This window comes from Silurus meridionalis, chromosome 3 (assembly GCF_014805685.1).
Source record: "Silurus meridionalis isolate SWU-2019-XX chromosome 3, ASM1480568v1, whole genome shotgun sequence".
Taxonomy (NCBI): Eukaryota; Metazoa; Chordata; class Actinopteri; order Siluriformes; family Siluridae; genus Silurus; species Silurus meridionalis.
The window spans coordinates 15,400,218-15,426,953 of record NC_060886.1 but is presented as its reverse complement, the minus strand read 5'-3'; the positions used below and the strand labels follow the sequence as shown (position 1 = coordinate 15,426,953).

General features: G+C 38.8%; 3 protein-coding genes across 6 annotated transcripts; 1 reads left to right on the top strand and 2 right to left on the bottom strand.

Moving 5' to 3' along the window:
• Window positions 1-418: 418 nt before the first annotated feature.
• dcun1d2a (DCN1, defective in cullin neddylation 1, domain containing 2a) lies at window positions 419-4,851 on the bottom strand. 2 transcript variants are annotated; one of them, XM_046839254.1, is made up of 7 exons: window positions 4,558-4,851; window positions 3,426-3,642; window positions 3,101-3,269; window positions 2,187-2,317; window positions 2,006-2,088; window positions 1,815-1,911; window positions 419-1,323 (listed from the first exon to the last, which is right to left on the bottom strand). In XM_046839254.1, the coding sequence occupies exons 1-7, from the start codon at window positions 4,597-4,599 to the stop codon at window positions 1,244-1,246; spliced, it is 819 nt and encodes a 272-aa protein (XP_046695210.1). In that variant the 5' UTR covers window positions 4,600-4,851; the 3' UTR covers window positions 419-1,243. The 2 variants fall into 2 exon arrangements, with proteins under 2 accessions (XP_046695210.1, XP_046695218.1); XM_046839262.1 differs by lacking the exon at window positions 4,558-4,851 and adding an exon at window positions 4,408-4,542.
• A 2,789-nt stretch (window positions 4,852-7,640) lies between these two features.
• On the top strand, window positions 7,641-17,616 carry tfdp1a (transcription factor Dp-1, a). 3 transcript variants are annotated; one of them, XM_046845506.1, is made up of 12 exons: window positions 7,641-7,788; window positions 9,953-10,037; window positions 10,143-10,209; window positions 10,332-10,435; window positions 10,777-10,898; window positions 11,110-11,275; window positions 11,461-11,607; window positions 12,774-12,842; window positions 12,935-13,086; window positions 13,282-13,448; window positions 16,169-16,247; window positions 16,389-17,616. In XM_046845506.1, exons 2-12 carry the CDS (start codon window positions 10,026-10,028, stop codon window positions 16,525-16,527), a joined length of 1,224 nt encoding a protein of 407 aa, XP_046701462.1. In that variant the 5' UTR covers window positions 7,641-7,788; window positions 9,953-10,025; the 3' UTR covers window positions 16,528-17,616. The 3 variants fall into 3 exon arrangements, with proteins under 3 accessions (XP_046701462.1, XP_046701461.1, XP_046701463.1); XM_046845505.1 differs by having other exon boundaries at window positions 7,643-7,788; window positions 9,936-10,037; XM_046845507.1 differs by lacking the exon at window positions 7,641-7,788 and adding an exon at window positions 7,807-8,078 and having other exon boundaries at window positions 9,936-10,037.
• Window positions 17,617-18,779: 1,163 nt separating this feature from the next.
• mettl21cb (methyltransferase 21C, AARS1 lysine b) lies at window positions 18,780-21,569 on the bottom strand. Its single transcript, XM_046845508.1, has 4 exons — window positions 19,897-21,569; window positions 19,700-19,817; window positions 19,227-19,498; window positions 18,780-18,954 (listed from the first exon to the last, which is right to left on the bottom strand). The coding sequence occupies exons 1-4, from the start codon at window positions 20,017-20,019 to the stop codon at window positions 18,835-18,837; spliced, it is 633 nt and encodes a 210-aa protein (XP_046701464.1). The 5' UTR covers window positions 20,020-21,569; the 3' UTR covers window positions 18,780-18,834.
• Between the last annotated feature and the right edge of the window lie 5,167 nt (window positions 21,570-26,736).

The window sequence follows — 26,736 nt, the reverse complement described above, 5'->3', positions numbered from 1 at the left end:
CCGATATTTGTATATTTATATGGATAAATCGCCAGGCATATACTGTATATTCCTTGGGTCATGGCTGTGATGGATTTGGGAACACAAGGTGCAAGTTGGGAATAAACTCTGAATGCACTATTCATTAATTCACGGCACCCACACACTGAATTGTAGCTTGGTGAAGCCAATCCAACTACTAGTGTTTAAAAAGGTGGGAGAAAACCAAAGAACCCTGAGAAAGCCAGAGGAAATGCAGAAGACCAATCTAATCATGGTTGTCTATGGTTTGATACTAAAACCTGCAAATGGGTTCAAACAAAAACCTTTATTACAGATCATTTGCACTCTTGTTATCTTGTTGTTTTCTATGTACGTCCCATAGGGAACACAATACGCAGACATTGCCTTATTAAAAAAAAAGCACTCCAGAAATATGTAGAGGTAATAATTTATTTATAACATAATCCTGGCATCTGGTAAACAAAATTGAGAAACACTGAATGGCATTCTTGTCACAACAGATTCTGCAAGACAGCAGACATTATTGTAATATGTGGAAATCAAAGAGGATGCATTGAGTTAATTAGTTCATTTACACAATTAATCCTCCGCACATATTAATAAATGGTTCTTTTATACTTTATAAAATATTGTTTATTTATAATATTTATTTCTGTACATACCGCTACAGTATTTTACAACGGCAACAAGTGTGCTGGTGGTATGAGCTACATGTTGCTCTGTCCATGGGGCTCTTTTTTCTTTTTTTAAAAGTGCATCTGACCTATACATCTTGTTGAGTCCTACAGGAGGTATGCATGCTGAAAAGAAACGGCGCTTAAACCACATTTTGTCTCGTACTCTAGTTCTCTATGATTTGTGGATGTGGATGGGGGAGGTGTGCAACTGTGTATTTATCTGCAAATGAGAATGAGGTACTGGATTTGCAGAGATCCTCCAGAATCCCTCAGGGTCTCCGTACAGGGTTAGTTAGCTTGCCAGCAGCAGCACCTGACATTGTGCATGTGACAGCTCTAAAAGAAATGTTGAGTATCCAACCTTCACCTGCTGTATTTTTTTGTCCTCTTTGTATTGCTTGAAGGTTTGATTCCCTTCTATTCTCCTCTTTCTTCATCAAGCCCACCGGTTTCAAGTGTTTCTCCATGTTTTCCTTTTTGTATGTTTCATACAAGTCTTTAAAAAAAAAGCTGAAGTCAGTGAGGCAACACAGGCCCTTGATGTCAAACTGCCACCATCAGATCTATACACTTTTGTGTTTCGATCCAGTAACGATCGGCCGAGCAAATTCCACAAAGTCATCTATTAGGACTGGCCATGCTCCTAAAATAAGAATGTTAGTCAACCGTGAGAGAAGTTCACCAAGCTCAGAGATTACTTTCAGCTTTCTTCAAATGATTCACAATACAACCTAACAAACAAATCCACTATAAAATCTAACAATCATAATGATCTAAACATCATTTAAGATTTAATTTTACTTGCTCAGCATTTTGAATCTCAAAAACCCCAATATTGTGTCATAAAATAATTCTACATTTGAAATTTTTACTAATGAAAATAGTCCTGTAGTTAAATCTCTCACCACAATTTGGTCAAATTATCATATAATTAACTATATCATGGTTTATGTTGTACATTATGTGAAAGTGTACATTAACTACCATGGACATAGATTTTGGAGTTCTTCTGAAACATAATACCAAGTGAACACACTAATGAATGTCACTATGGGTCAAGGGGAAAGAATGCTAACTCTGTTTAGGAGCTGTTTAAGAGGGTCTTAAGTCTCTAGGGTTAATTACCAAGCTTACCTTCCTCATCATAATTTGACATGTCATCTGCAATAATGTTGCCAAAATCCAGAAGCAAGTTCCAGGTATCTCTGGGAATAGATCGCTTATGGTGTTCCTGTTCAGAGGGGAAAAACTCTGATGAATATCTGAGTAGTGCTCATTCCATAAAAATGTTTTGTTTCTTTACAATGAAATGGCAAAACTCCTACCAATAAAAATTTATTCCAGAGATCAAGAAACTTGAAACGTCCCGTCAAAACGAGGTTCCAGTACGCGACTGCCATCTCCAAATCTAAAATACAAAGCAAACAGGAAATAAACGTACTTATTCTGTTCAAATATACGAATAGAAGTTGCATTCTTTATTCTGTCTCCCATCTGTACCATTACCTAAACCTTTCTGCCCAGGATTCTTTGCAAAATTAAAGGTAAACTGGTAGAAGTCCTTAAACTTTCCACTGTCTTTCAGTTCCTGTTCCAATCGAGGAAGCAGAGTTCGCAGTTTTTCTGGACTGTCACATCTGCAGGTAAATAGAAAGCAGCCAAGTTTGTCTCAAACCCAACAACAAGCATCTTCACTAATCATAAATGCTTTATATCAGTGGTCCCCAACCCCTGGGCCACAGACTGGCACTGTGGGTCAATTGGTACCGGGCCGCACAGAAAGAATACATAACTTACATTATTTCCATTTTAAATATTATCTGATTCTGAACGATGTTTTGTTTTGGAAAATTACCGGATTCTCTCCGCCACATCGGTCTATGACTCACTCTTGATGCATGTCATGATGCCTCGGTCACATGTCTTACCTCCATCCGCTACCTTCTTAAAGGGGCTCCGACCGCTAACACATAACACATTACTGCTAAATTGAAACCCCCAATCTAGCAAAATGAACAAAAAAACAACACAGTGGATTCAAGTTTATTATTATATTTAGAAAATACCAGTTTTCATGCCGGTCGTATCATTTTATTTTGTTGTATTTATTCGCCACACCTTAAAAATCGTGACGGGGAAATATTGTCTGACATTAAACCGGTCCGTGGCGCAAAAAGTGTTGGGGACCACTGCTTTATATGACATCTACCCCAAAGGAACATGTGCTGTAATTTTTGTGTTTCGACACAAAAACTTCTGGATGTGTGTACATAAAAAGATTTAACTACCATCACTGTCTGTATTTTTGTCTAGTGTACTAGTTACTGAATCTGACGGTGTCTAAAATCAAAATATTGGTTTACAGAAATTGAACTATGGTGTTCGTGGGCTCATAAAATTTTAATTGCACTGAAACACACCCCAGTTCAGTCATGCCATCAAGGAACTCCTTCTTGCTGAACTCGCATTGCGTTGCTGCTCGGAACTTCCACGCTACTACTAGAACGCTTATGCTGGCCGGATCCAGGTTGAGGTCGTCGCAAAACTGTTGGATTCCATCAATCCCAATCTTATTCTCATCCTGAGGATCTGTGAGGAACAATATCTTAGGTTTAGTCTTATATAAACATAGAAGGTGCATTGAGCAACATCATGCACAGTCATTGACACATCACAGTCAAACTTGGGAGAAGTAAACATACAGATCCTTCTCACAGTATAGAAAACAATAACTAGTCTACTTGCCTTTGTATCTGTTGTAGAGCTGCTCCAGCTTCTTTCGATCTACTGAGGATTTCATGGATTCCTTGAAGTAGAGATCCGGGTTTTGGAAGTAGTTGTCGGTAGCCACTTCTAGTTTCCAGTCATTCTGAGTGAGACAGTAGACAGCTGTCTTCTCGCCTGCTTGTGTGAAGGACATGAACTGTCGTACTTTGTCCTTCTGCGAAGATTTCAGCTTATGCTGAACAGGCACAGAGAAGAAGCACTCAGTCACACAGGAGGACACACGGAGAAGGACTGTCAACAGCGTGTACAAACAGAGCCCAGCAAGAAACAGAAATACCCACATCAAGAAACTCAGAGACACCGGACAGTTAGGAGACGTACGAGAGACGTAAACAGGAACTAGTCTGAATAAGACGCCAGGATTATTATCGAAAAAACACACACGCACATATCAAGCAAGGGTAAAGATTTGTTAGATTGCCGCCATGAGACAAATACTGAAGTGTGACAGACTACTTGCTAGAGCAGCATGTGGTGGTAATATGAGCTGACATGACAGACCCCAAGAGCAAAAACACAAACCCTGCTCTGCAGAAGTGTATTATAGGTTAGAAGTGCAGAGCAAGCTTTTAGTGCAGACTATCTTCCCAATACATGAGAAAAGGGTGAAAACGAGAAGCTGGTGGTTTAGGTGTAGACATGCACTAATACAATCAATAAGAGTTATAGGCTGTATGAGTTCACAGCGTTATTTAGTTAGTCCTGATCAAGCTGATCTGTTAGACGACTGCGGAAACACATTTACGCTGCCCCCTTTTCCTTTCCCATTCAAAATCGCATGATTGGTAGCATGATTGGTTTAAAGTCTACTGAAAGCCACCAGTCCGTGTGTCAGCGCTGACCAACCTCGAAAACGAGTGTACACAGCTAGTGTGCACTACACGCTAAAAAGGGAAAGGTACGTGCAGGGCGACAGCGGACTCCAATATCAACAACTGACCTTCCTGCTCACTACATATCTGCACTAATGTTTGGAAGGAGGCTGAAGAAAAACCCGTCTGAGTGGCGCTACAACTACATGCCCCAGACCCTCATCGGTGTTCCGCTCGCATATACGAGCGTTTTTTTCTGTCGTTTCCAGATCACCTACCATTTTTATCACTCGCTGTTTGACCAAATTGTTAGTCCCCATATACGGCTGCGCGTGAACATCAGGGGGAATGCGCCAGAGGAGCACCGCGCATGCGCACTGCAGCTCCCGTATTCTGGGAATGGTAGTGTTGGAGGGAGAAGGACGATTGTTTGAACTACAACATATGATGCAGTAGGGTTACATATAGTAAGATGAAGTTGACTATGGCAGGGTAGCTGAGTTAGTTTCCTCTGACCCATAAACATGTGCTTCGTTTCCAACTGTGTCTATGTTTCAATGTCTGTAGCAAACACCTGGTTATTTCACTGCTGTCTGTATCATTATACAGATTTACGTTATTTGTTAAATAAATCAAGCAGAAATCATTATTTATTTGTATTTTTTTTTTTTATCAGTTCGGGGTTTATACCTCCTAGTAGTTCACTGCAATTTTTTTAATGTGATACATTTTAAATATTTTTTAATTAGATTTTTATTCTAAAATGTTGCCATTCAAATTTATTTCATCTAATAACAGTACCAAGAGTACGTCATCTTGCTACAGTCATACTATGCATACAGTCATCTTATTACAGTCATACTTAGCATACAATCATGTTGTTACAGTCATACTAAGTGATCAATCATTTTGTTACAGTCGTACTACATGTACAATCATGTTGTTACAGTCATACTAAGTGTACAAACATTTTGTTACAGTTGTACTAAGCATAGAATTGCCTTGTTACAGTCATACTAAGCACACGGTCATCTTGTTACAGTCGTATTAAGTGCATTACAGGTGTACTATGGTGTTTTTTTACCTTTTTACCTTTCCATTAAGTCAAGTTGATTTCTATAGCACTTTTCACAACAGACATTGTCTCAAAGCAGCTTTACAGAATTTAAGGTGAATGATGTGTATTTATCCCTGATGAGTAAGCTAATTATCATGTGTTTCTGTCATTAATGAAATATATATTTTCTGGGGCACAGCCAAGTCAATGTGTATTCAAAGATGAACTTAATGGGTGATTAGAATCAGCACATTCTAAGAAGTAATGAGCACAATATAGTTTGTTCTTGATGGATGATTTGTCAGGAGTAATAAATGTATCTAAAGAATTGATAGCCAATAGTTGAAGTGGTGGACAGGATAGAGGGTCATGAAGCAGCGATACATGAATTACATACTTTTTTAGAAAATAACGAGGAATGTGGGTGTTATACATATGTCTATGTCTGAAGGGGGTATATCAAGACTGTGTTTTTGGCTAGTTCCATGTAATCTCCTGGCTTTATTTCTGCTGAATAAAGTCTACTTTTATGACACCACAATCCTGGATCCTGAACTTTTATTTCTTTACTTGGTAGTTCAAATTTGTTATTGGATTTGTTGCTATTGATTAGAATTTGCCCCCACGGTACTAAGCATACAGTCGTCTTATTACAGTCATACTGAGCATACAGTTGTCTAGTTAAAGTCATAATAAGTGCATCGTTATCTAATTAAAGTCATACTGTGCATACAATCATCTTGTTACAGTCGTACTAAGTGGAGTCATCTAGTTACACTTAGTACACCTCAGTTGTACTAAGCATACAGTCATCTTGTTACAGTCATACCAAGCATACAGTCGTCTAGTTAAAGTCATACTGAGCGTACAGTCATCGTGTTACGTTTGTATTGAGTGTACAGTCATCTTGTTACAGTTGTACTAAGTGTACAGTCATCTTGTTACAGTCATACTAAGCATACAGTCATCTTGTTACAGTCATACTAAGCATACAGTCATCCTGTTACAGTCATACTAAGCATTTACCTGCATGTTGAACCGTGTATTGTTTCGTTGATTACATAAAATTTCAACTTGGATTTGAAATAAAGAAAACTCATTTATAACGAAAGGGCGCCTTTCGAATACTGACATCATGACATGCAGTAAACTTTATACAAGTTTATACGAGGATATGCAGCTGAGTGGTGATTAGCTGAGAATTGTTATCTTGAATTCACAGACTGTCTATCACCCTGTGTGTAACACGATTGCCTCGTTATTTCTTTTTGGAAACAAACCAACAAGAATTGCGTGTCACGTAGCTCTTTTAAAGGATCATATAATATACACTGTTTTGCGGACACAAAACAGTGAGAAAAGTCCATGAATATTTGATTGTACAGTTCATTTAAATGCTGCTGTGGTGACAAGCCATTAGTCTTGTAATCACACACTAATCCACTCACTGTATTGTTGTTTATGTACTGTATGTTTATTCCATGCTGCAATACGTTTCCAAATCACCTACCATTTTTTATCATGTGCTGTTTGACCAAACTGTTAGTCCCCATATACAGCTGTTAAAGGATTAAATAATATATGCTGCTTTGCAGACACAATACAGTGAGGAAAGTCAGGGAATGTTCACTTGTACTGTTTATTTCTATTCTGGTTTGAAGACATGTATTTACATGTTATTCCAGTCAGTGAGTTGTTCATTTTTGTAAGTACCGTAATCTATGTTCTTTCCACCCTGCAATGCCTGTAGTTGTTACAGCAGTTATATTGTATTTGTTAATATTTAGTGGTTCTATTGTATACTGTGTGCATATATTGTATTGTATCTTGTCTGATGACAATTTTATACCACATGGTTGCCACATTTCTGTCATATTTTGCACTGAGGCCTCAGAGAAGTCTATTGCTTTTAATTGTATGCTTGTATACGGCTTGATTGACAACAAACTTTTGTTCTTTAACAAAACCTTGGAATGGTCCTTTTAAAACATCAGGTATACTTTTGATATGCAAACTTTATATCAGTCATTATGATTTGTATTATGCATTGGACGTCATTGAATAAAATTTCCAATGAGCCAAATATCTGTAGAGTTTTCGCTGTCAGTAATGGTGCACGGCTTCTATCGGATTCGCAGCCACCAATCATTCCCAACGCGGTAGTCACGTGTGTGGAGCCTGTCCCAGCCGCCCAATAGGAGATGGAAAAGCGAGCGGAAAATGGATTTCACGGACCAATCGTATCGCGGCGGGGGCGTGGCGTAGAGGGAAACGATTCCGCGGCGTCACGCACGCTGTCGTCCAATCAGCTGCGGCGTGTGGTGGACACCGCCAAGCTCAGTTTTCGCTCGGACCGGAGAGGGAGTAGTTTGTGCACCAGTTACGCTTTGGTTCGCCTTATTCAGAGCTTCTGGTTCAGCGGCGAGGACAAAAGCGTGAATGCGAGTCTCCCGTAAGCGCCTTCACGTCTGCTTTTCGCGTAATGACAATCGGGTGAACGTTGACTCCTGGAATTGACGCACGGTCCGCGCGAGCGCGCCGTTTATCACAGTTAGGCACAACGTGTTATCTTTCATTCCCCCCCAACGTTAGCTGGGAAGCTAAACGGATAGCTTCTTTCGCCAGTTAGCTCGGCTAGTTAGCAGTCGCCGGCTTTGGAGAATACACACCACACGACCGTTGTGCATGGCCGTCTCGCCGTCCTCACTTCCATAAGGGGCCAGGGCGCCGTCTTTATCGCAGGTTTGCGAACAAAAAAAAATAGCCCGAGATAACTAGTTGCAGCAGGTCGTGTCATTAATATGATTTATTGTTATTATTATCGCTCCGTGTATATAGATGTATGTGGTTCTACCCAGTATCCTGAACATGATCTCGCCGGATCTGATCTGATGGATTTCCAGCTTCGATCACGTTGGTTCATCACCAATAAAGACACGGATATCCGAGCAGATCCTCTGAGGGCTTTTATCGGTGTCCCGTTTTGCAGCCGCCTGGTTGATCTGATGTCTGTGTGAAATGTCTGAAGGAGCAGAATGACTGGTTGATCATCAGGCCTGTGACACATGAACAGTCGAGAAAATAGCAGGTTGGCTTAGCATGTAAAAATGGCTGACCTAGCAAAAGCACGGCTCTGAGACGTTCAATTTGGGTCTCTGCTTTCCTACATCGAGCCGCTGTGTCCAGATACGATCATGGATGTATAAACAGGTCCCCTGCTAGAGATTTAGGGATATTTTCGACCTTCATGCATGTACAGTATTTGGTTGATCCGAGGTGAGCAATGCTCGCTAGCAGGAACAGATTGAAGGCGAGAGGACTTCAGACATTTCTTCTAACTTTTCCCCCCCTTTTAATATGATAAGCCCTTGTTCTGAATGGTGCTCTTCTCCTTGTCTTTCTGAGTGTAATGTGTACAGATTGGTCTTAATTGTCGAGAAGAAGCAGCTGCTGTCTTTCTGTGTGGTTCGCATCCATTTTGTTGATGCAAGTTAGCAGAGCTGGTGCAGAAATAAAGAGGTCAGAGAGAGAGAGATGATCATCGGTGTGGATGTGAAAACTTTTCGTTGATCGATTTCCTAGAGCAAAAATTGTTGTACAATTGTAAACTTTTCCCCAAGCAGTAATTGGGTTATTGTTTCCTGTTTGGAGTGGGGCATTCAGACCTCCTCTTCCTCTATTCTTCAAGCTAAGCTAGCTAGTGAGCTATGCCAATAAAACCCCAGGACCCAGTGAAGGTAGGGTGCTTAAGACACTGTCCAGGCTTTAAGTTCACTGGAAAGTTTGCCTCGGTCACTTTCTGATGGCCGATCTGTCAGCGATCTGTCCGCGGAGCTTTGCTTGGGTCGACCGGCTGCTGATCCGGAGCGGATGACCGACAGCGAGCGCGTTTTTTTGGGTGCATTTAAATAAGGCTTTTCGCTGCAAAACAACGTGTTTCCAGAGCAGCTAGCTGGCCGGCTAACTCTGCTAGCATGCTCCACATTGTACCTCCTTGTCTGGCCCTGGTTATAGACTGGGTTGTTTTTTTTCTTCTTCCCTCTTTAGAGCAGGTTGGAACATGGATGCAATGCATAACACGGTTCTTATGTCGCATCCTGCAGCTCCTCCTAAAACTTTAAAAAGTGCCTGAAAGAGCCGAGCTCACAGAGAGGCACTTTATTTGTGTGCAAAACAAATGATAACGCACCAGCAGCAGAACTTGGTCCTATCGATTGGTTTTGAGTAACTTTTAGCTCACCATGAACACGCACAACGTGTAGAGTTTTTCACTACACTGCTGCTCGGATTCAATCGGTGGAGCATGATCTCTTATAAATATTGCACGTCGGGTTTTTGCGGATTTGGGCTATGAATAGAGCGCAGTCTTGTGCTCAGTTTGGTGCACAAGTTTCTGGCTGAAGTCATGAAAGCAGAACGCGGCCTACTGTACTGCAGGTCCCTTGTTTAGAGTCAAGCTAAAAGTTGCAAGGCCAGTGGGTTTGCATCTTGCATGCACTCAACCCTGCTCCATATATCATCATCTTCATAAGAAATAGTAGTATTTGCTGATTTAACCCAAGCTGTGTTTGTACTGATGTTGTACATTTGTGCCAAAAGCACTGTTTCTTTTGCAGGCGTACACTGGAGTGAACATTCGGCTCTGCTTCTCTGGTTAGACCCAGCCTTTGCTCCTCTTCCCCAAGGATCATGGCCAAAGATGTGTGTTTAATTTCTGCTTTTGGCTGCATGTGTAAAAATTCTGTCATTTCCACCAAGCGGGAGTGCAACCACAGATCTGACCTGTCTCTATCTTCCTCTCAACAGGCTGGTCTGATTGAGGCCAATGGGGAGTTGAAGGTTTTCATTGACCAGAATCTGAGTCCTGGAAAAGGTGAGTAACAATGTTTTCAGCTTTAAGTAGTATATGTTTGTCATATGGGTTGTTTTGTTTTTCTGTCTTTCATTATTGGAAGGATTGTGAGTTAAAATAATAAAGTACTTTTTTTCTTTTAGGTGTTTTGTCTTTAGTGACTGTTCATCCACAGACAGTTGCAGTAGGAAAACAACTTTTGCCAAAAACATTGGGCCCTTCAAATGTCAACATTGCTCCTCAGGTGGTAAGTACAGTAAAGTGATTTGAGAATGCACAAATACATAAACCCACTTCGCACATTTCCTAGTTATTGCTTTTTCTGCTTGCCTTGGGGCAATACAGTGCATAATATTCACTTGCATATCAAAACTGATTGCAGAACAATAAAGCGTTACAGAGCTGTATCGACCACACTAATACTAAGTGTATAATAGGTTATTGAAGCATTACTTTTGTACTAATTTGTAAGTTTTAAATTTGCTGAGGAACATTCTTATATCATTATTAAATGAGATGAATCTATTTGACGGCATCCTTTTGTCAGGTAACCATTTTGAACTTGAAGTTGTTCTCTTTGTTTGCTAGGTCATTGGGACACCTCAAAGGCCAAGTGGGTCCAGTGTGCTCCTAATGAACAGTCCCCACACACCTAGTTCTCAGTTTATCACTCAGAGCCAACCCCCTGATGCCTCCCCATGGTCCTCAGGGTGAGTTGGCTTCAAAGTTATCTTATTTGCATGTATTCAATTCAAATTTAAACCATAATTTATGTTCCTTTTTTGTATTGGTCCCTTTAATGATTTATCTCATGCAAAAAAAAGTTGTCAATGTAAAGCAGACTACTGTAATGCTTGTGGCAGTCATGTTTTTCAAATGACATCGTTATTGACGGTTGCTGTATTAATGCTGTGTTCACAGGAAAAGAAGTAAGAAAGGAGAAAAGAATGGGAAAGGCCTGAGGCATTTTTCTATGAAGGTGTGCGAGAAGGTACAGAAAAAGGGTGTTACAACATATAATGAAGTAGCGGATGAGCTGGTGGCCGAATTTAGCTCTGGGGACAACCACATCTCCCCAAATGATGCGGTGAGATTTTTGTGTATAACTTCATTGGGACTGCTATTTTGTCTTGTGTATTTTGCTATGGTTTATAATTATTTAGCAACTTATTGAAGGCATATGTTCACTGTCAGAAATTCACAGCTGCAATGAGCATTTTAATTATGGAAATGTAGTGATTCTGTTCCCTCTCAAATCCTATATTTATCCAGCAAGTGTACGATCAGAAGAATATTAGGCGGCGTGTATATGATGCTCTCAATGTGCTGATGGCCATGAACATAATCTCAAAGGAGAAGAAGGAGATCAAGTGGATTGGGCTTCCTACCAACTCGGCCCAAGAATGCCAGAATCTGGAGGTGGGTGGTTTCGTTTTTTTTTAGTGTGTTGCTTCAGGCAAGCTCTTGGGCTACAACACACTGCTTTATTTCAGGATGGACTGATCAGTTATTTTAACAAGCACTTTCCACAGGTGTGACTGGTGGAAAGGTGAAACAATTGCTTGAATGTATTCTTTGCTGTCACCAAATACATTATATGGCTAAAGGTGTGTGGACACCTGACCACTTAATTAGGTTTAGGAAGTTGTTTTTAAAAGATTAAAAACAAGATAAAAGATTGTCTTTTGTAACACTGTTGCATTAGTTTTCCTTTTTTTCATTACTGTGACCAAGATCCCCCAAAACCTGTTCCAGCACGACAGTGCTCCTGCACACAAGGCGATCTTTATGAAGAACTATGCTGCCAAGGTTGAAATGGAAGAATTTGAGTCTGGACAGAGCCCTGAGCCTAACCCCACTGAAATCTTTGGGATGAGCTGGAACATCAGTTGTGCCGCAGGCCAAGTCACCTGATGTCAGTGCCTGCCCTCACTAACTCTCTTGTGGCAGAATGAGCAGAAATCCCCACAGCTATAGTCCAAAACCTCAAAGCCTTTCCAAAAGAGTGAATGTTATTATAGAAGCAAAGGGGGCCACATTGGGAATGGGATGTTTAAAAAAAAAAAAAAAAAAAAGCAGCATCGGCTGCAGTCCACAAAACTTTTTGTCAACCTGGCAAAAAATGACTATGAACAATGTTTTTTCTGGCAGTGTTGATGTATACAAATTGCAACATATCTACAGAATGAAGACAAAGAAAAAGACAAAGGCTGAATGCCCAACTTTTAATACAGTTGTAGACTTATTATGATGATCTTGTGACTTTTTGAATGCTGAAATCCATGCAGATAATTAAGTCTTATTGGTCTAAGATTAATATTAATTCTGACAGAACCTTCATAGTATAGAACCTGCTGATTTCTGTTACATATTAAAATAGCCTTTACTATAAAATTCTACTAGAATAAAATATGATGGAAAAAAAGCATTAGAAGGAAAGTCAACCACCTCATAATGGACATAGTGAAGATGTCTGTTTTAAACACATTTGAGACACATTTGCATGAAATCAAAATTGAGCTGTTAAAGGTGGGTTCTTTACTGCAGTTAACAAGTAAGTGTGTTGTTTTTCTCTTCTTTTCCAGGTGGAGAGGCAAAGACGTTTAGAGAGAATCAAGCAAAAACAGTCACAACTCCAAGAACTCATTTTACAGGTAACATGTAAACTCTGCAACTTAGTTTTTTCTGTTTAGATTAATTGATTATTCTTCACACTAATGCCCTTGTTTTTCAAATGTGTGTTTAGCAAATTGCATTTAAGAACCTTGTGCAGCGTAACCGTCAAACAGAGCAGCAAACAAACAGACCACCACCAGAAAATTCAGTCATTCACCTGCCATTTATCATCATAAACACCAGCAAGAAAACGGTCATTGACTGCAGCATCTCTAATGACAAGTAAATACCAATGTTCTGTCTCCATCTTAGTTTAAACGTTGCAGCTGTTTTTATTTGTTTGCTTTAAATAAATAATTACTCTATTTTTGGTTCCTTTGGTGAGACCTGTTCAGCTTTGGTTTAAGGGATGTTGCCTTTACTTCCTTTTCTTCTCCCATTTTCTATCATTTATTTCTCCCCTGTTCTGCCATGCAGGTTTGAGTACCTCTTCAACTTTGACAGCATGTTTGAGATACATGATGACATTGAAGTATTGAAGCGCATGGGAATGGCATGTGGCCTGGAGGTTGGAAAATGCTCCGCTGAAGACCTCAAAGTCGCCAGGAGCCTGGTGCCTAAAGCACTGGAGCCTTATGTCACAGGTCAGTGACCTATAGATTTGTGTGCACCAAGCTTGAGCTTATAACTGTTTTCCAAAACCGTATGTGTAATATGGTAATCATAAAGTAATAATCAGTTATATAAGGTAACATTTACTGCTCGCTTTATTCAGAATACCATATTTAGTACTCAAGTACAATAGAGTCCTTTTTGCAATCAGAATGGTCTAAATTTTTTTATGGCATGTTTTTTTTTTTTAAACAAGGTGTTAGAAAGACTCCATTGAGATTGCTGTAGATTTGTCTTGTGCACATCCCAAATGTGCTTATGTCTGAGGTGGCCATTAAATTAGCCTGAACTCAGCATAACATTCATGGAACCAATTTTAAGATTTGTAATTTGTGACCTAGTTTATTATCCTGCTGGAAGAACCCATAATAAGACAAGGAATTGTGGCTATAAAAGGATTTACATGATTAGCAAATATCCTCAGATAGACTATGGTTTTTGACGATGCTTCATTGGCATTAAGGGGCACAGTGTGTGCCATGAAATCTTTCCTCACACCATTACACCACCACCACCCTGAACTGTTGAAACAGGCCAAGTTGAGTCCATAGTTTGACAGCTAAAGTCTAGGTTAACCAGATGGAGTATCTCACAAAAGTGAGTACAAATTTTAGTAGATCATCTGAAGGGACAATATTATAGAAATAAAACTTGTATATCTTTTAGTGTAGTCAGTGTGCAGCTTAAACAGCAGTACAGATTTACTGTCCTCTGAAAATAACACAACATACAGCCAGTGAACCTGTCAAAACTGTGTCTAAAGTGTCAATATTTTGTGTGAGCACATTATCTAGCACTGCCTTAATCCTCCTGGGCATAGAATTCACCAGAGCTGCACAGGTTGTTGCTGGGATTCTTTTCCACTCCTTCATAATGACATCACAGAGCTGCTGGATGTTAAACACGTGGGGCTTCTCCACCTTTCGCTTGAGGATGCACCACAGGTGCTCAATTGGGTTCAGGTCTGGAGACATGCTTGGCCGCTCAGTAACCTTCAGCAAGGTTGTCTTCAGCAAATGGTTTGTGAGCCAGCTTCAAAAGAGGCTTCCTTCTGGGATGATGGTCATGCAAACCGAATTGTTGCAGTGTCTGGAGTATGGTCTGAGCACTGAGAAGCGGACCTTCCGTTTCTGCAACCTCTAAAGGAATGCTGGCATTCCCATGTCTGTTTTTTGAAGCCAGATTCTGCACCCGACATGCAGCACGAGGACTCTCAAACACTTCTTTGATGGACCCTGCGAGGTCTGCTCTAATTGGAACACGTTTTGGAAAACCTCTGTATGACCCTGGCCACTGTACTGTATTTAGGTTCAGTACCGATCTTCTTATAGCCTCTTTGTGGAGAGCAACAATTCTAATCCTCAGAGAGTTCTTTGCCATGAGGTGCCATGTTGAACTTTTAGTGGTCAGTATGAGAGAATTGTACTCAAAGCACCATTTTTAACTGCTCTGATACAAAATATAAATTCTTTTTTTATTGTTCTGTCAAGCAGATAAAAAACATGAACATGAATAGGACATGTGGCTTTGCATGGTTAAGTGATATACAGCTGTTATCACTTAGGGTGTACTCACTTGTTTGCCAGCTATTTAGACAATAATGAATGTTGTATGTTGAGTTATTTTCAGAGGACAGTAAATCTGTACTGCTGTACAATCTGCACATTAACTACTCTAAAATATATCCAAGTTTCATTTCTATAATACTGTCCCTTGAAAATACATACTAAAATTATTGCTAAAATGTGAGGGGGGTATACTTACTTTTGCGATATACTGTAGGTCACTTAATTTGCTATCCTAAATAAAGTTTTCATTTTCAGGTTTCATTGTAAGCTGCAAATTCCTGTTTTGAATTCTTAGGTGAAACTGTGGTCTTTTACTGTTGTAGCCCAGTCACCTCAAGGCTTGTCATATTTCTTGTCACCAAAGATTGGTTGAGTTACTGTAGATTTTCTGCCAGTTTTAAACAGTCTGGTCATTCTTTTCTGATCTTCCAATGTTTGTGTAAACAGTCGAGGCTGATGTTCATTAAAATCCCAGGCAGTCGGCAATTATACTCGGAAATACTCAAAGAACCCCATCTGGCACCAAGAGCCATGCCAAAGACATGGGGATTACATTCTTGTCCATTCCAGCATTTAAAAAGCAACTTTTTCTGAAACTCTGTCTTGTAAGATCAGCATGATTTAATGCCTTATGCTGCTGTGACACGATTGGCTCATGGAATAATTGCATGGATAATCAAATATATGCTTTTTATTATGGTATTTTTTTGAGTTATGAACATGCACATTTGTCATTTGCCTAAACTAAAAGTTTTTCATACATCAGAAATATTTGTTGAGATTAAAAAATTCTGCCATCTTATGTACAGAGGCGACTTCGGGCTGCATTTACAAAAAGTGGCAGGTTTATCTAAGGAATTTTAATGGCAAGGTGGCTTTTGCAAAATGGGAAAAACTACAGTGGAGAGCAGATCTCTGCTTAATGTGTGTCTGGTTTAGGGCATTTATGTAGAACTTTGCAACGTTTCCAACTGATAAATGTGCTATTCATATAAAAATAACTTCTTGTATGTGATGGAGAAAAAAAAAATACAGTTAACATTTTGCATAAATATTTACTATGAAACCAAGCAGAGTAATGGTGTTATACCTCAAATGTATTATTCTTTTTTTCCCTAATGCAGAAATGGCACAGGGCCCTATCAGTAACGTCTACATGACGGGGACCTCATCTGCCAATGGAGGTCGCTATCATATCAGCAGGTGAGTCATATTTTCTGCTTCATGAAGCCAGTAAACATATGACTTCCTGCCAAGTGATTTTATTCTGACTGAGTGGTTGTGTGTTTTGGAAGTGTAGTTAGTATTTAAGGGTTAATGTTTTAATCTGCTGCTTGTCCTCAGTGAAAGTGGAGCAGATGGAACAATGGCCTCCAGCTCCAATGACTCTCACTACAGTGGTTCTCGTGTCGAAACCCCCGTCTCTTACATGGACGATGACGATGACGATGATGACTATGATGAAAACGATGAAGATGACTAACATTTCTCAGGCCACACTTCTTTCAACAGCTATATTCATGGGGTTATTGTATACACAAGTTCCCTTTCCTTGTCTGCTACTAGCACACCTTTAAATTTCCCCTCTCTCTCTTTTTATTGTGAAGGGCATTGAGAAGCATGGGCTTTAAAGGGGTGTGTTGATTTCATTCCAGCCCTTTCTGCTGTATGGCTTAGGCTGTTAAATCACAACACCATGCTAGTGCAGATATTTGGTCCTTATAGCTCTAGTTTTCACAAAAAACAAACGAAAAAAAAAAAAAAAGACTTAACGGGACTTTGAAGTCGTAGCACTATGCCATCCAGCATCTGCTGGAATTAGCATGACTTACAAAAGAACCCTCCTCTCAGCCAGACATCCACCTGCTGTTGGAGAATGTGTAGTGTGACCTCTGTATAACATAGTTAGGCTATCTGCTTTTGAACAATTGTTTTTTTTTTTTTTTTTTTTTTAACATGCTGGCTAATTCTGAAGATTCAGATGGCTGCCACCTCCTAGACTGTAGGGGCAAAGAATCGGCAGAGCCAGCTTACCATTTTGCCCCATTGGGGCAAGTCTTTGGATGTATGGTCACTTTTTGTAAGATTGGAGGAATTAATGGCTTATTTTTTTTTTTTTTTTAGATCTTTTCCGTGTGTGTGTGAGCGAGTGCAAGAGTTTGTGTGCGCGTGTGTGTGGCTTCCTGTTATTCTGTGGGCAGCTGTTGTAGGGAGCTCTGTTGAACAGCCTTCTTCTTTTTTTTTTTTTTGTTGTGTGAGGTTTAGAGGTGAACCTCTCCTGTTGTTCCCTCTTTGTGTTTTACAACTGACAGTCATCAGGAAATCAGAGAAACTTTATTATCCAATGGAATTTATAGGAAATCAAACCTCTGAAGATTAGTTTCTCATTTCCTTTCCAGATTCCAAGTCAGTAACACTACGGCGTATGTATGATTATTATCTAAGTATGGTATAAATATATTTTTTGGATTCCCCTGGAAAAAAAAAAAGAACTGTTGTACTGACTCCACAAAATTAACTTTTCTGTAATCTAATATAAGTTTGGAAATTAAAATATAATGTTTTAAAAACATTGAACTCAAAGTGGTTATTGGTTTATTGGTAAAATGTGTGTGTATTTGAGTATATATTTCTTATGGTATTTACATAAAAACACTGAAGTCCATAGTCAGGTATTCCAATTGGCAAAGAATGGTTAAGGTTTATTTATTTATTTATTTTTTTAATAAAATAAATTAACATTTTTAGATAATATAGCTTGCAGCAAAGAATTTGACATCAAGGCAGTAAGTCATTATTAGCAGTTCTTTTAGAATGCACTTGCTAGTTTATGCCTCAAGGTGGCACTGTGAGCTTCAAAATTGCCTCTGATGTACGTGTTGCTCAAAAGAGAGTGCAGGGTTTTGTTTTTTCCCACTGCAGTCTCTCAACGTTATATTGTATTTCATTCAATGCAAATTTGGTGATTAGGTCCATGCGGAATGATGTCCAATTATCATAACACCAGCACAATTCTTGGATGTCATAAGACTCCCGTCAGAGGGGTAATTACATGCTGCAGGCATGTTCAAAACAAAGTTTCTGCATAATTGCAGGGTACGGCTCTTTCTCTTGACCTCTAAATAAATGAAGCACAGAGGAAATCCACATAACAGGGTGACCCTAAAGTGGACAATTTTATGACCGAAACTTGGAATGAAAGGACATACGCAGTTTAGATAGCTTAGCATTTCAGCACATCAACAGTGTTACATTTCGCTTAGAATTAGCTCGTTTATGCGGTTAAGGGCTCAAAGGCCTAGCAGTGACAGCTCACTCGAGCTAGGGTTTGAGCTCACAACTTTCCATGCAGAAGACTGACGTCCAGTGAGCTACCGTGTAGTTTTATAGCCTTTTCATTGGTTTAATATAACAAAGATTGTAAATGTGTTTTTGCTATCAATGTGCAGCCACACCAGCTAGGTCACCCGCCATATGTGCACTTTGTTGCTATGCCCAATTTCAGCTTCAACAAGATAATATGGCAATCAATATTATGAGTTATATTTTAATGTGTATTTATCTAGAATCTTTTTTAATGATCCATAACTTTGTGTTTTATGCACAGAAAAGTTGATATTTGAGATATTTTGTAATATTAAATAGCAGTAATTCTTTGTGATGTTTTTAAGTATTCATTCATATAAACCTTTGTAGTGGAAATGTAAATTTTTTTTGTAAAATTGTTTTTAAATCTAGTTTTGTTTTCTATTTCATTTTCTGTTTTTTTGTTCCTGGGGTCTTCTCACATTCACTCCTTTGCTGTGGCCTGGTAGATTTGCACCATCTCATCTGGAAGCTCCACAAGCAGTGTGGTATTGAAGGCCTTCTTGAAGTTTTCAATAAAATTCAGGTCTGAGGGGAAGCGGATCTGTTAAAATTAGACAGAAATCTGATGAGCAACATTATTACATAATGCATATTGTGATGGCACTGCAATGTGTACATGCTCACAGGAATCTCATATCTGCTTGTGTGCTTTTAATTTTGAGTTGTATGTTAGACAAGAGCAGATTTGCTATTTGACACAAGTGACAAGCAACCAAAATGTATATTGGTTAATGGAATTCTACAATTCAGATATTTCACTAATGACATTTTTCCATTTCTGTTTACGTGATCTTTTTCCTATCGAGTACAGACCTTGTTGGCCCATAGCAGAGTTGTTCCACGTTTGCAAAAGTGCTTCATAGTAAATAACAGATCATCCAGACAGTGGTGGTAATAAACAACATCTGCACATAGGATGTAGTCATAGTTATAGATCGAACTGGGAAAAGTATTGTCCAGGACTTCCCCCCAGATCAGCTGGGCCACCTGGGGTGTGTACCTGCAGCGGCCCTGTGTGTTGCGTGAGAGATTGAAGTTCAGATTGTCCAGGATGCCAGGCATATCTGTGGCTGTCACCCATGCACCTAGAATCAACACAGTTTAAAAAACCTCATTAAGAAGTTGGTTTTCTTTGCCTCATTATGCGTAAGAGTATTTTATTCATGCTATTGCCTTTTATGTCAATTTTATTTTCCAACTGTGGCAGATTTTATTTTTGTATGTTATATCTCAGTTATGTATCTTTGGTTCTAATTGTGCCACTTTTTCTTCAGTGGATTACTCACCCATTAGACAGGCCACGATGGACACCAGACCAGTTCCTGCTCCTAGCTCCAGCACTGCCTTATCTAGCAGACTGACATGCTTATGATTTGCTTCCAGGTAGCTGCAGAGAGCCACTGCCTAAACACACATTATACACAATCACTTTTTTGAAATACTAATCTTTCAGTCATGTTTTTATTCATGTGTCAGCTCTCACCCCAGGCCAGACAAGGGCACCATATGAATCAAACGATTCACGGATGCTGATATCATGGCCACCAAAACAAAACCTTTCTACTATTAGTGAGTAGAAGATGCTTGACTCCCAGGATTTCTGCATCTCCAGTGTTTTTCCAGCCTTTGATTTGCTGTCCAATTGCTCTGCGACAAAGTAGTATATCAATAGCAATAAGCATCATACTCCTAATATACACCTCGAAATTCTTATTAAATCAATGGAAATTATTGTATTTTGTCCCATAATATTGTTTTTCACTTGCTCTCAAGTGTGATGTTTGGCTGAGGTTTGATGTGGTCTGGTTGCTTAGTACTTCTGTTCTTTTGCAGAATTTGAATGGTTTGTCTTCCACCTGTTGCCATAATTGAGTACACTTCAGGTATCTCCTCCACCCAAGGCCACGTTTCAAAAACTGTTGCAAGCAGACATTATTCATGGTTTTTTCACAAGTAAAAAAAAAGAAGCTGGTGGTTTTTCAACAGCCTATGTGCTGAGCATCTCCATATTTACATATTTTATTTCCAACACAAAATGGAATTCATATACAGCATAATGACATGCCAAGTTTATCATTTAAAAATAGTATCAAAAACAAAACAACATTGATTCCCACTGTTTTGTGTTATATTTTATGTTAAAGTGCATTTTTCCTGCTTACTTTTTAGTTGTATCTGTCAGTCCTTTGCAGGAATCTGTGCTCTTGCAGTCCAGTTTAAATGGTTGTTCTCCTTGAACGGTGGCATCATTTGGTCATGGCTGAGTTTATAAAGCTGCATTATCTCTCGTGTTTCACCCATGGAATCACTGAGCTAATTATAAGAGGCACTTTGTATTAAAGAGAAAGAAGAGGGGTGAATAGAGCAGCCCACTGCTGCAGATCTCCAGGTAGAGTGTGGATTTATTGATCCCTCTGTGTATAAAAAAAAAAAAAAGATTAACTACCCCTGGTTGTATTTTTGTTGTTAACCATTGTCAGGAATTTACATTTTGCTTAGCTTTTTGTTATATGGTTTCATAGAATCTCTATTTTTCAAGGCTTCTGTAATGTATCACATTTCTTCATTCACATGTACACAAAGTCTAATGACAAGATATTCTGTTCTCCTATATTTGTAAAAAGTAAAGTTAGTCATTTATAAAGTCAAAGTCATTCATGAAGTAATTTATAACAACTAAACTAGCTCACAGGTTTACAGAACAGTAAGTAGTCTTCTGGTTAGCAATTTGTATCTTCATTAGAAACAAATGTCTAATTAAATACAAAAATCATACAATTTTAAACAGTGACTGAGTGTGGTAGAGGTTTTTCTCTCTTAATATGAACCAAAATGCTGCACTTAAATAAATAAGTGAATATCATTAAGTTGAAAGTTATCACAATTACAATAAGACAGAGGTGTGTGTTGCAGTGCTGCTGAAACCTGGATTCTGTGGCTCATGCACATATCAATTCTTCAGCAGTATGCTTACAGATTATGCCTAGAAAACAAAATAAAACAAATAGGCTTAGTTATGCTTCATTTCTTTTGTATAACAGACTAAGTGCGTATTAAAAACGTATTTTTTTTTTAGCAAAGCCTACACATAACATACGTCTCACATCACAACCTTGTGCTTCAGTACATCTGATCACATGCACATTATCAACTTGTGCTGTTAATATCATGAACAGCAGCCATGCTAATTTCTCTCCACTGCTTCTCTTTCTCTCCCCATCCCGAGGCATCCTGAGGTTTGGCCAGCTCCAGTCACGTCCCACCTCATGAAGATTATGGACCTTTGAAGAAGTAGATGCCGAACTCGCAAACATCCCGAACCATCTAGGGACGTACCAGTGCCAATTGGATCCCACTACATGTGTGGAGATTTGACATTGGACCTCCTGGAGTGTTTAAAAGCTCTGGCATGGAGAAGCTGATGCTGGATCTGTGATGATGACAAATGTTGAGCTATTTTATGAGTTGCTCAGTAGCTTCTAGTTTTATAACCATAAAGACTGTATAAGACTGTAGAAAGAACATTACTTATAATCTTATCATCCAGTGCTCATGTTAGTTCTCTTTCTCCAGTGTTCTGTATTGTTGAAAGATTTATGATCCAACTCTTGATGTCACCCAAATGAGGATGGGTTCCCCTTTTGAGTCTGGTTCCTCTCAAGGTTTCTTCCTCATAATATCTAAGGAAGTTTTTCCTTGCCACAGTCACCACGGCTGCTCATCAGGGATAAATACATATCATTCACCTTGACTGTTGATTTCTGTAAAGCTGCTTTGAGACAATGTCTGTTGTGAAAAGCGTTATAGAAATAAACTTGACTTGACTGCCAGTCAAGGTTTTGTATGTGCTGTTCTTACTATATTACCTATACTATTAGTTTTAGGGCAGGAGGTATTTTTAGTCTGTGACCCCATGAACCAGTATTATGATGTATTTATTGATGGGGACTTTAAAGCACTGAATAAGGAAAAGTCCTGGATATGGTGTCTGCCAAAAGCCATAAATGTATATAAAAATGTATATGTAAACTGATCTGCCAAACAGCATCAGCCAACAATAAGAAAAACTGGGCTGCTGGACAATCAGTTGTAAAATGATCAGTCCTGAGTGCTTAACCACTAATCTGCACTTTGTACAAAGGCAATGTAACGACCCAATATGGATATAAATGCAGTCAGTTATGATGGAGCAATAGGCAGCTGTCTGATCTGCTTTAATCTGCATTTGGGTTGTTTGTCGATCCAGATTAACTCCAAACTTTCCAGTTTCAGTTTAGTGCAGTGCTTAGATTGCATAGTGTGCACATTCCATACATAGCAACATGATATTTGCAGGAAAAACAAATGCTACAGAGAACATTATTTATTCATACACTGACATTTGTATTCATAGTTCTGCAAACATATGCATATATATATATATATATATATATATATATATATATATATATATATATATATACTGTATCTGCATATGTTGTATATGTACTGTGAGTCTGGAAGCTGTGTGGAAGTGTGGAAGCTGCAGTAGATTATAAAACCACTTAATCACAAGGGATGAACCATTTACTTGTGGTTTAATTTATACCCATGTTTGTGTGTAATGGTAAATTGAGAAAGGATGGCAAAAGCCTCTTGCAATACTTTGATAGCATTGAGTTTACATAAAAGCCTTGCCTTAATGAATCTGCTAATTTCATTAACACTTGACCTCCCTATCACACCCACAAAAGCAAAACTCTCCACAGCATATCAACTTAACCTCTGATACTGATAATAGAAGTGATGTGTTTCAGCAGTGATGATACATGGTCTAAATCATGACGATTAACAGAGGAGACTGCTGGTCTCAGAACAAATGCTCTGGTCGGACCAGTTGGCTGTCTAATTATCCTGCAGATGGCGTGTAGAAAGAGGAATTCTGGACAGGGTGAGGGGATGGAAAATGAGCATCCCAGGTGTTGAGACATACTGGCATAGAACCACTGCTTGTTCTAAAGCCTTTTTGATACAGTAAGCAAAGCTTTGGCATTTACCATTGTGGGTACTAGAGTTATTTATCTCCTTTCAGCAGGCGTAAAAAATAGGTACTGGGATTTATGTAAATCCCCATATTTCCCTGATGACTTTTATAACTGTGTAGTCAATACACAAAAAGAAAAATCTTCAATATCACCCAACTCTCTAACTTTCACTGTCCATTTCATGACTGACCAACAAATTTCGGGAAAAAATCACAGACTCATTCAAAGACTCAACAATTACTTACAATGTTGTTTACAATTTGTTAATATACCTGATATGATATTAGACTTAATCTCATCATAATATATTTTTATTTTCAAGTATTTGTGTCACCCTGTCATAGATATTACCAAATATAGCAAAAAGAATGACTGTATAAAGTACATATCTCTTTATAAAGGTGATTTAACCTTATTAGAATCCGCTTTAGTGGCCAAGTATGTCTGAGCATACGAGGAATTTGTTTCCAGTTTAGAATAGAGCAACAGTGCACAATTAACTTACAGGTACTGCACAGCAAGTGCATAAACAACGCACTGCAGTGTAAAACAGTGCATAAACAGACATGAACGAATAGAAACATGATCACAACTAACAGAGCAAAATGATCCAGCATAGAAGACAGTACATACTGGCCCATGTCATAATAGTGCAGTGATTGTCCAGGTGGCTATGTAGATAATTAGGTTGTTAACGTTTACAATTGTGTACGTAAATTTATTTGAGTCCATATATTGCATTATAAATCAGTTTGGATAAAATAAATATGATGTCAATAACATGTATAGCGTTTCTTTAATGTTGTTTGTGTATATACAAAGTAAATGCAGAAGATGGTTTTACGATCTGATTATTGCAATTCATCCTTGTGAAGTGTTTCAACATTTTCCTTCTGCCAATAAAACAGAAAACACATCTTAAACAAGTTGTAGCTTTGTAATACAAAATAAGGCAGGTGAAAAGCTTAATTAATAGCTACCCGACTTTCAGAGAAGATAGGAGCAGATGTAAGCTCCCAGGTCCCAACATGGCATGTCACTGAACTTTGAGTTGCCTGAAAATAAACATTACAATGGGGATGATAAGCTGAAGGAAGAACACTTCAACAGAGAAAACATTGATTTCATATTCAAATTGACAAGTGCCATTATAATAGGCAACAGCGTAAGTATAAAGATGGTTATTGGTGTGTTTGTGGTTTATCTATTGAGCTAAATAAATTTTAATGATGGAGATAGTATATGCCTTATTCTGCTTGCTGTTTATGTTTAAGTCAGTGCTTACTCAGTAACTAAACACAGTTTTCCACATTTTATTCTGGCAGCAGAGCTGATTTAAAAGAGGCAATATTAAATTCATTATAAAATGTTTAAGCAGTCCTTAATAAAATATAATTGATTTTTAGAAGCTAAATTACAATTCAAAATCTGGTTTATGTTCTATAATATTATAGACAACCAGTGATATCTTTGCATCCTAGGCCATCCATAGGTTCTCTAAAGAACCGGTAAAGTCTGCCATTAATGCCTTTACAAAGCTGCCCCTCTGTGGGCATACGACAACCAGCATTTATATTGATGAATCAGCATTCAGCTGTGCAGAAATTCAGCTCAAATGTTCCAATTATTATTTCCTAAAAACGTTTGCCATGTTTAACATCTTACTATAGTAGATTGGGTGACCATAAATTGATTTGTAAGCCTACTGTTTACTCACCTTCCCTATCTAAAACTGTACAAGGGTTTAATCAGCATTCATTTCTCTTGCTTGCCAAGAGACACATGTGCCACTAGACTTTTTGCTTAATGGGACCCATTCTCTTGCACAAATTTAGATCCTGTTGCTTGTTCCTGCACAGGTGACTCTTCACTGACCAGATTTCGGATCCTCCTGCACCACATGACCTTAATCAGGTAGCAGGTATCCAAATAGAGAGCTTCTATCATTCTCCAGGCTTTCCAGATTGCAGTCCCAGTGTTGAATAGGCAGACCTTTAACCACTGCAGACACAATAAAGATGATTTTTGTGCATAAATGTGTAAAATGACACTCAAGTACAGGCATGATAACTCACTACACCCCCTTTTATAATAATTTAATTTGATACCCAGGTCAGTAATTAGGTTTAGTTTATACCTCCAAGCCTTATAAACAGCCAAAGATGTCCTCATGATATCCATACAGTATACAGTAAAATAAACACACACAGGCCACATAGTATACTAAAGTAAAATGTTAATGTTTTGTTAGTTTTATTTGATCCTGTAAAATTATTTCATATAAATGTACAGTGCCCTCCACAATTATTGGCACCCCTGTTTAAGATGTGGTCGTGGACTTCAAAAAATTCTCCTTTTTTTTTAAACAACATAGAACCCAAATGCAAAAAGAGAAAATCCAACCTTTTATTTAAGTACATTACTTTGGTGGTAAAAATCACACATTTAGAAAAAAAAAACTTGAAATCATGTGTGCCACAATTATTGGCACCCCTGATGTTAATACTTTGTACAACCTCCTTTTGCCAACAAGACAGCACTTAATCTCCTCCTATAACATTTCACAAGATTGGAGAACACAGAGAGAGGGATTTTTATACATTCTTCTTTGCACAATCTTTCTAGATCATCCAGTGTCCTGGGTCCTCTCTTATGCACTCTTCTCTTTAGCTCGCCCCACAGGTTTTCGATTGGGTTGAGGTCTGGGGACTGAGATGGCCATGGGAGGACCTTGAGTTTGTGACTGCTGAACCACTTTTGTGTAGATTTTGCCACATGTTTTGGATCATTATCCTGCTGAAAGACCCAATGACGACCCATCTTCAGCTTTCTGGCAGAGGCCATCAGGTTTTTATTTAAAATATCCTGGTACTTCAAAGCGTTCATAATGCCATGCACCCTAACAAGGTTCCCAGGGCCTTTGGAAGAGAAACAGGCCCACAGCATCACAGATCCTCCACCATACTTCACGGTGGGCATGAGGTGCTTTTCGGCATACTCATCTTTTGTTTTACGCCAGACCCACTTAGAGTGTTTGTTGCCAAAAAGCTCAATCTTAGTCTCATCTGACCAAAGCACATGATCCCAGTTGAAGTCCCAGTACCGCTTAGCAAACTCCAGACGTTTACGTTTGTGAGTGTTAGTGAGAAAAGGCTTTTTCCTTGCATGTCTCCCAAACAGCTTGTTGGCATGTAGAGAGCGTCTGATGGTTGTTTTGGAGACTCTGTGACCCCAAGATGCCACTCTTTGATGCAATTCTGTGACGGTGAGCTTGGGAAATTTTTTTACTTCTCTTACCA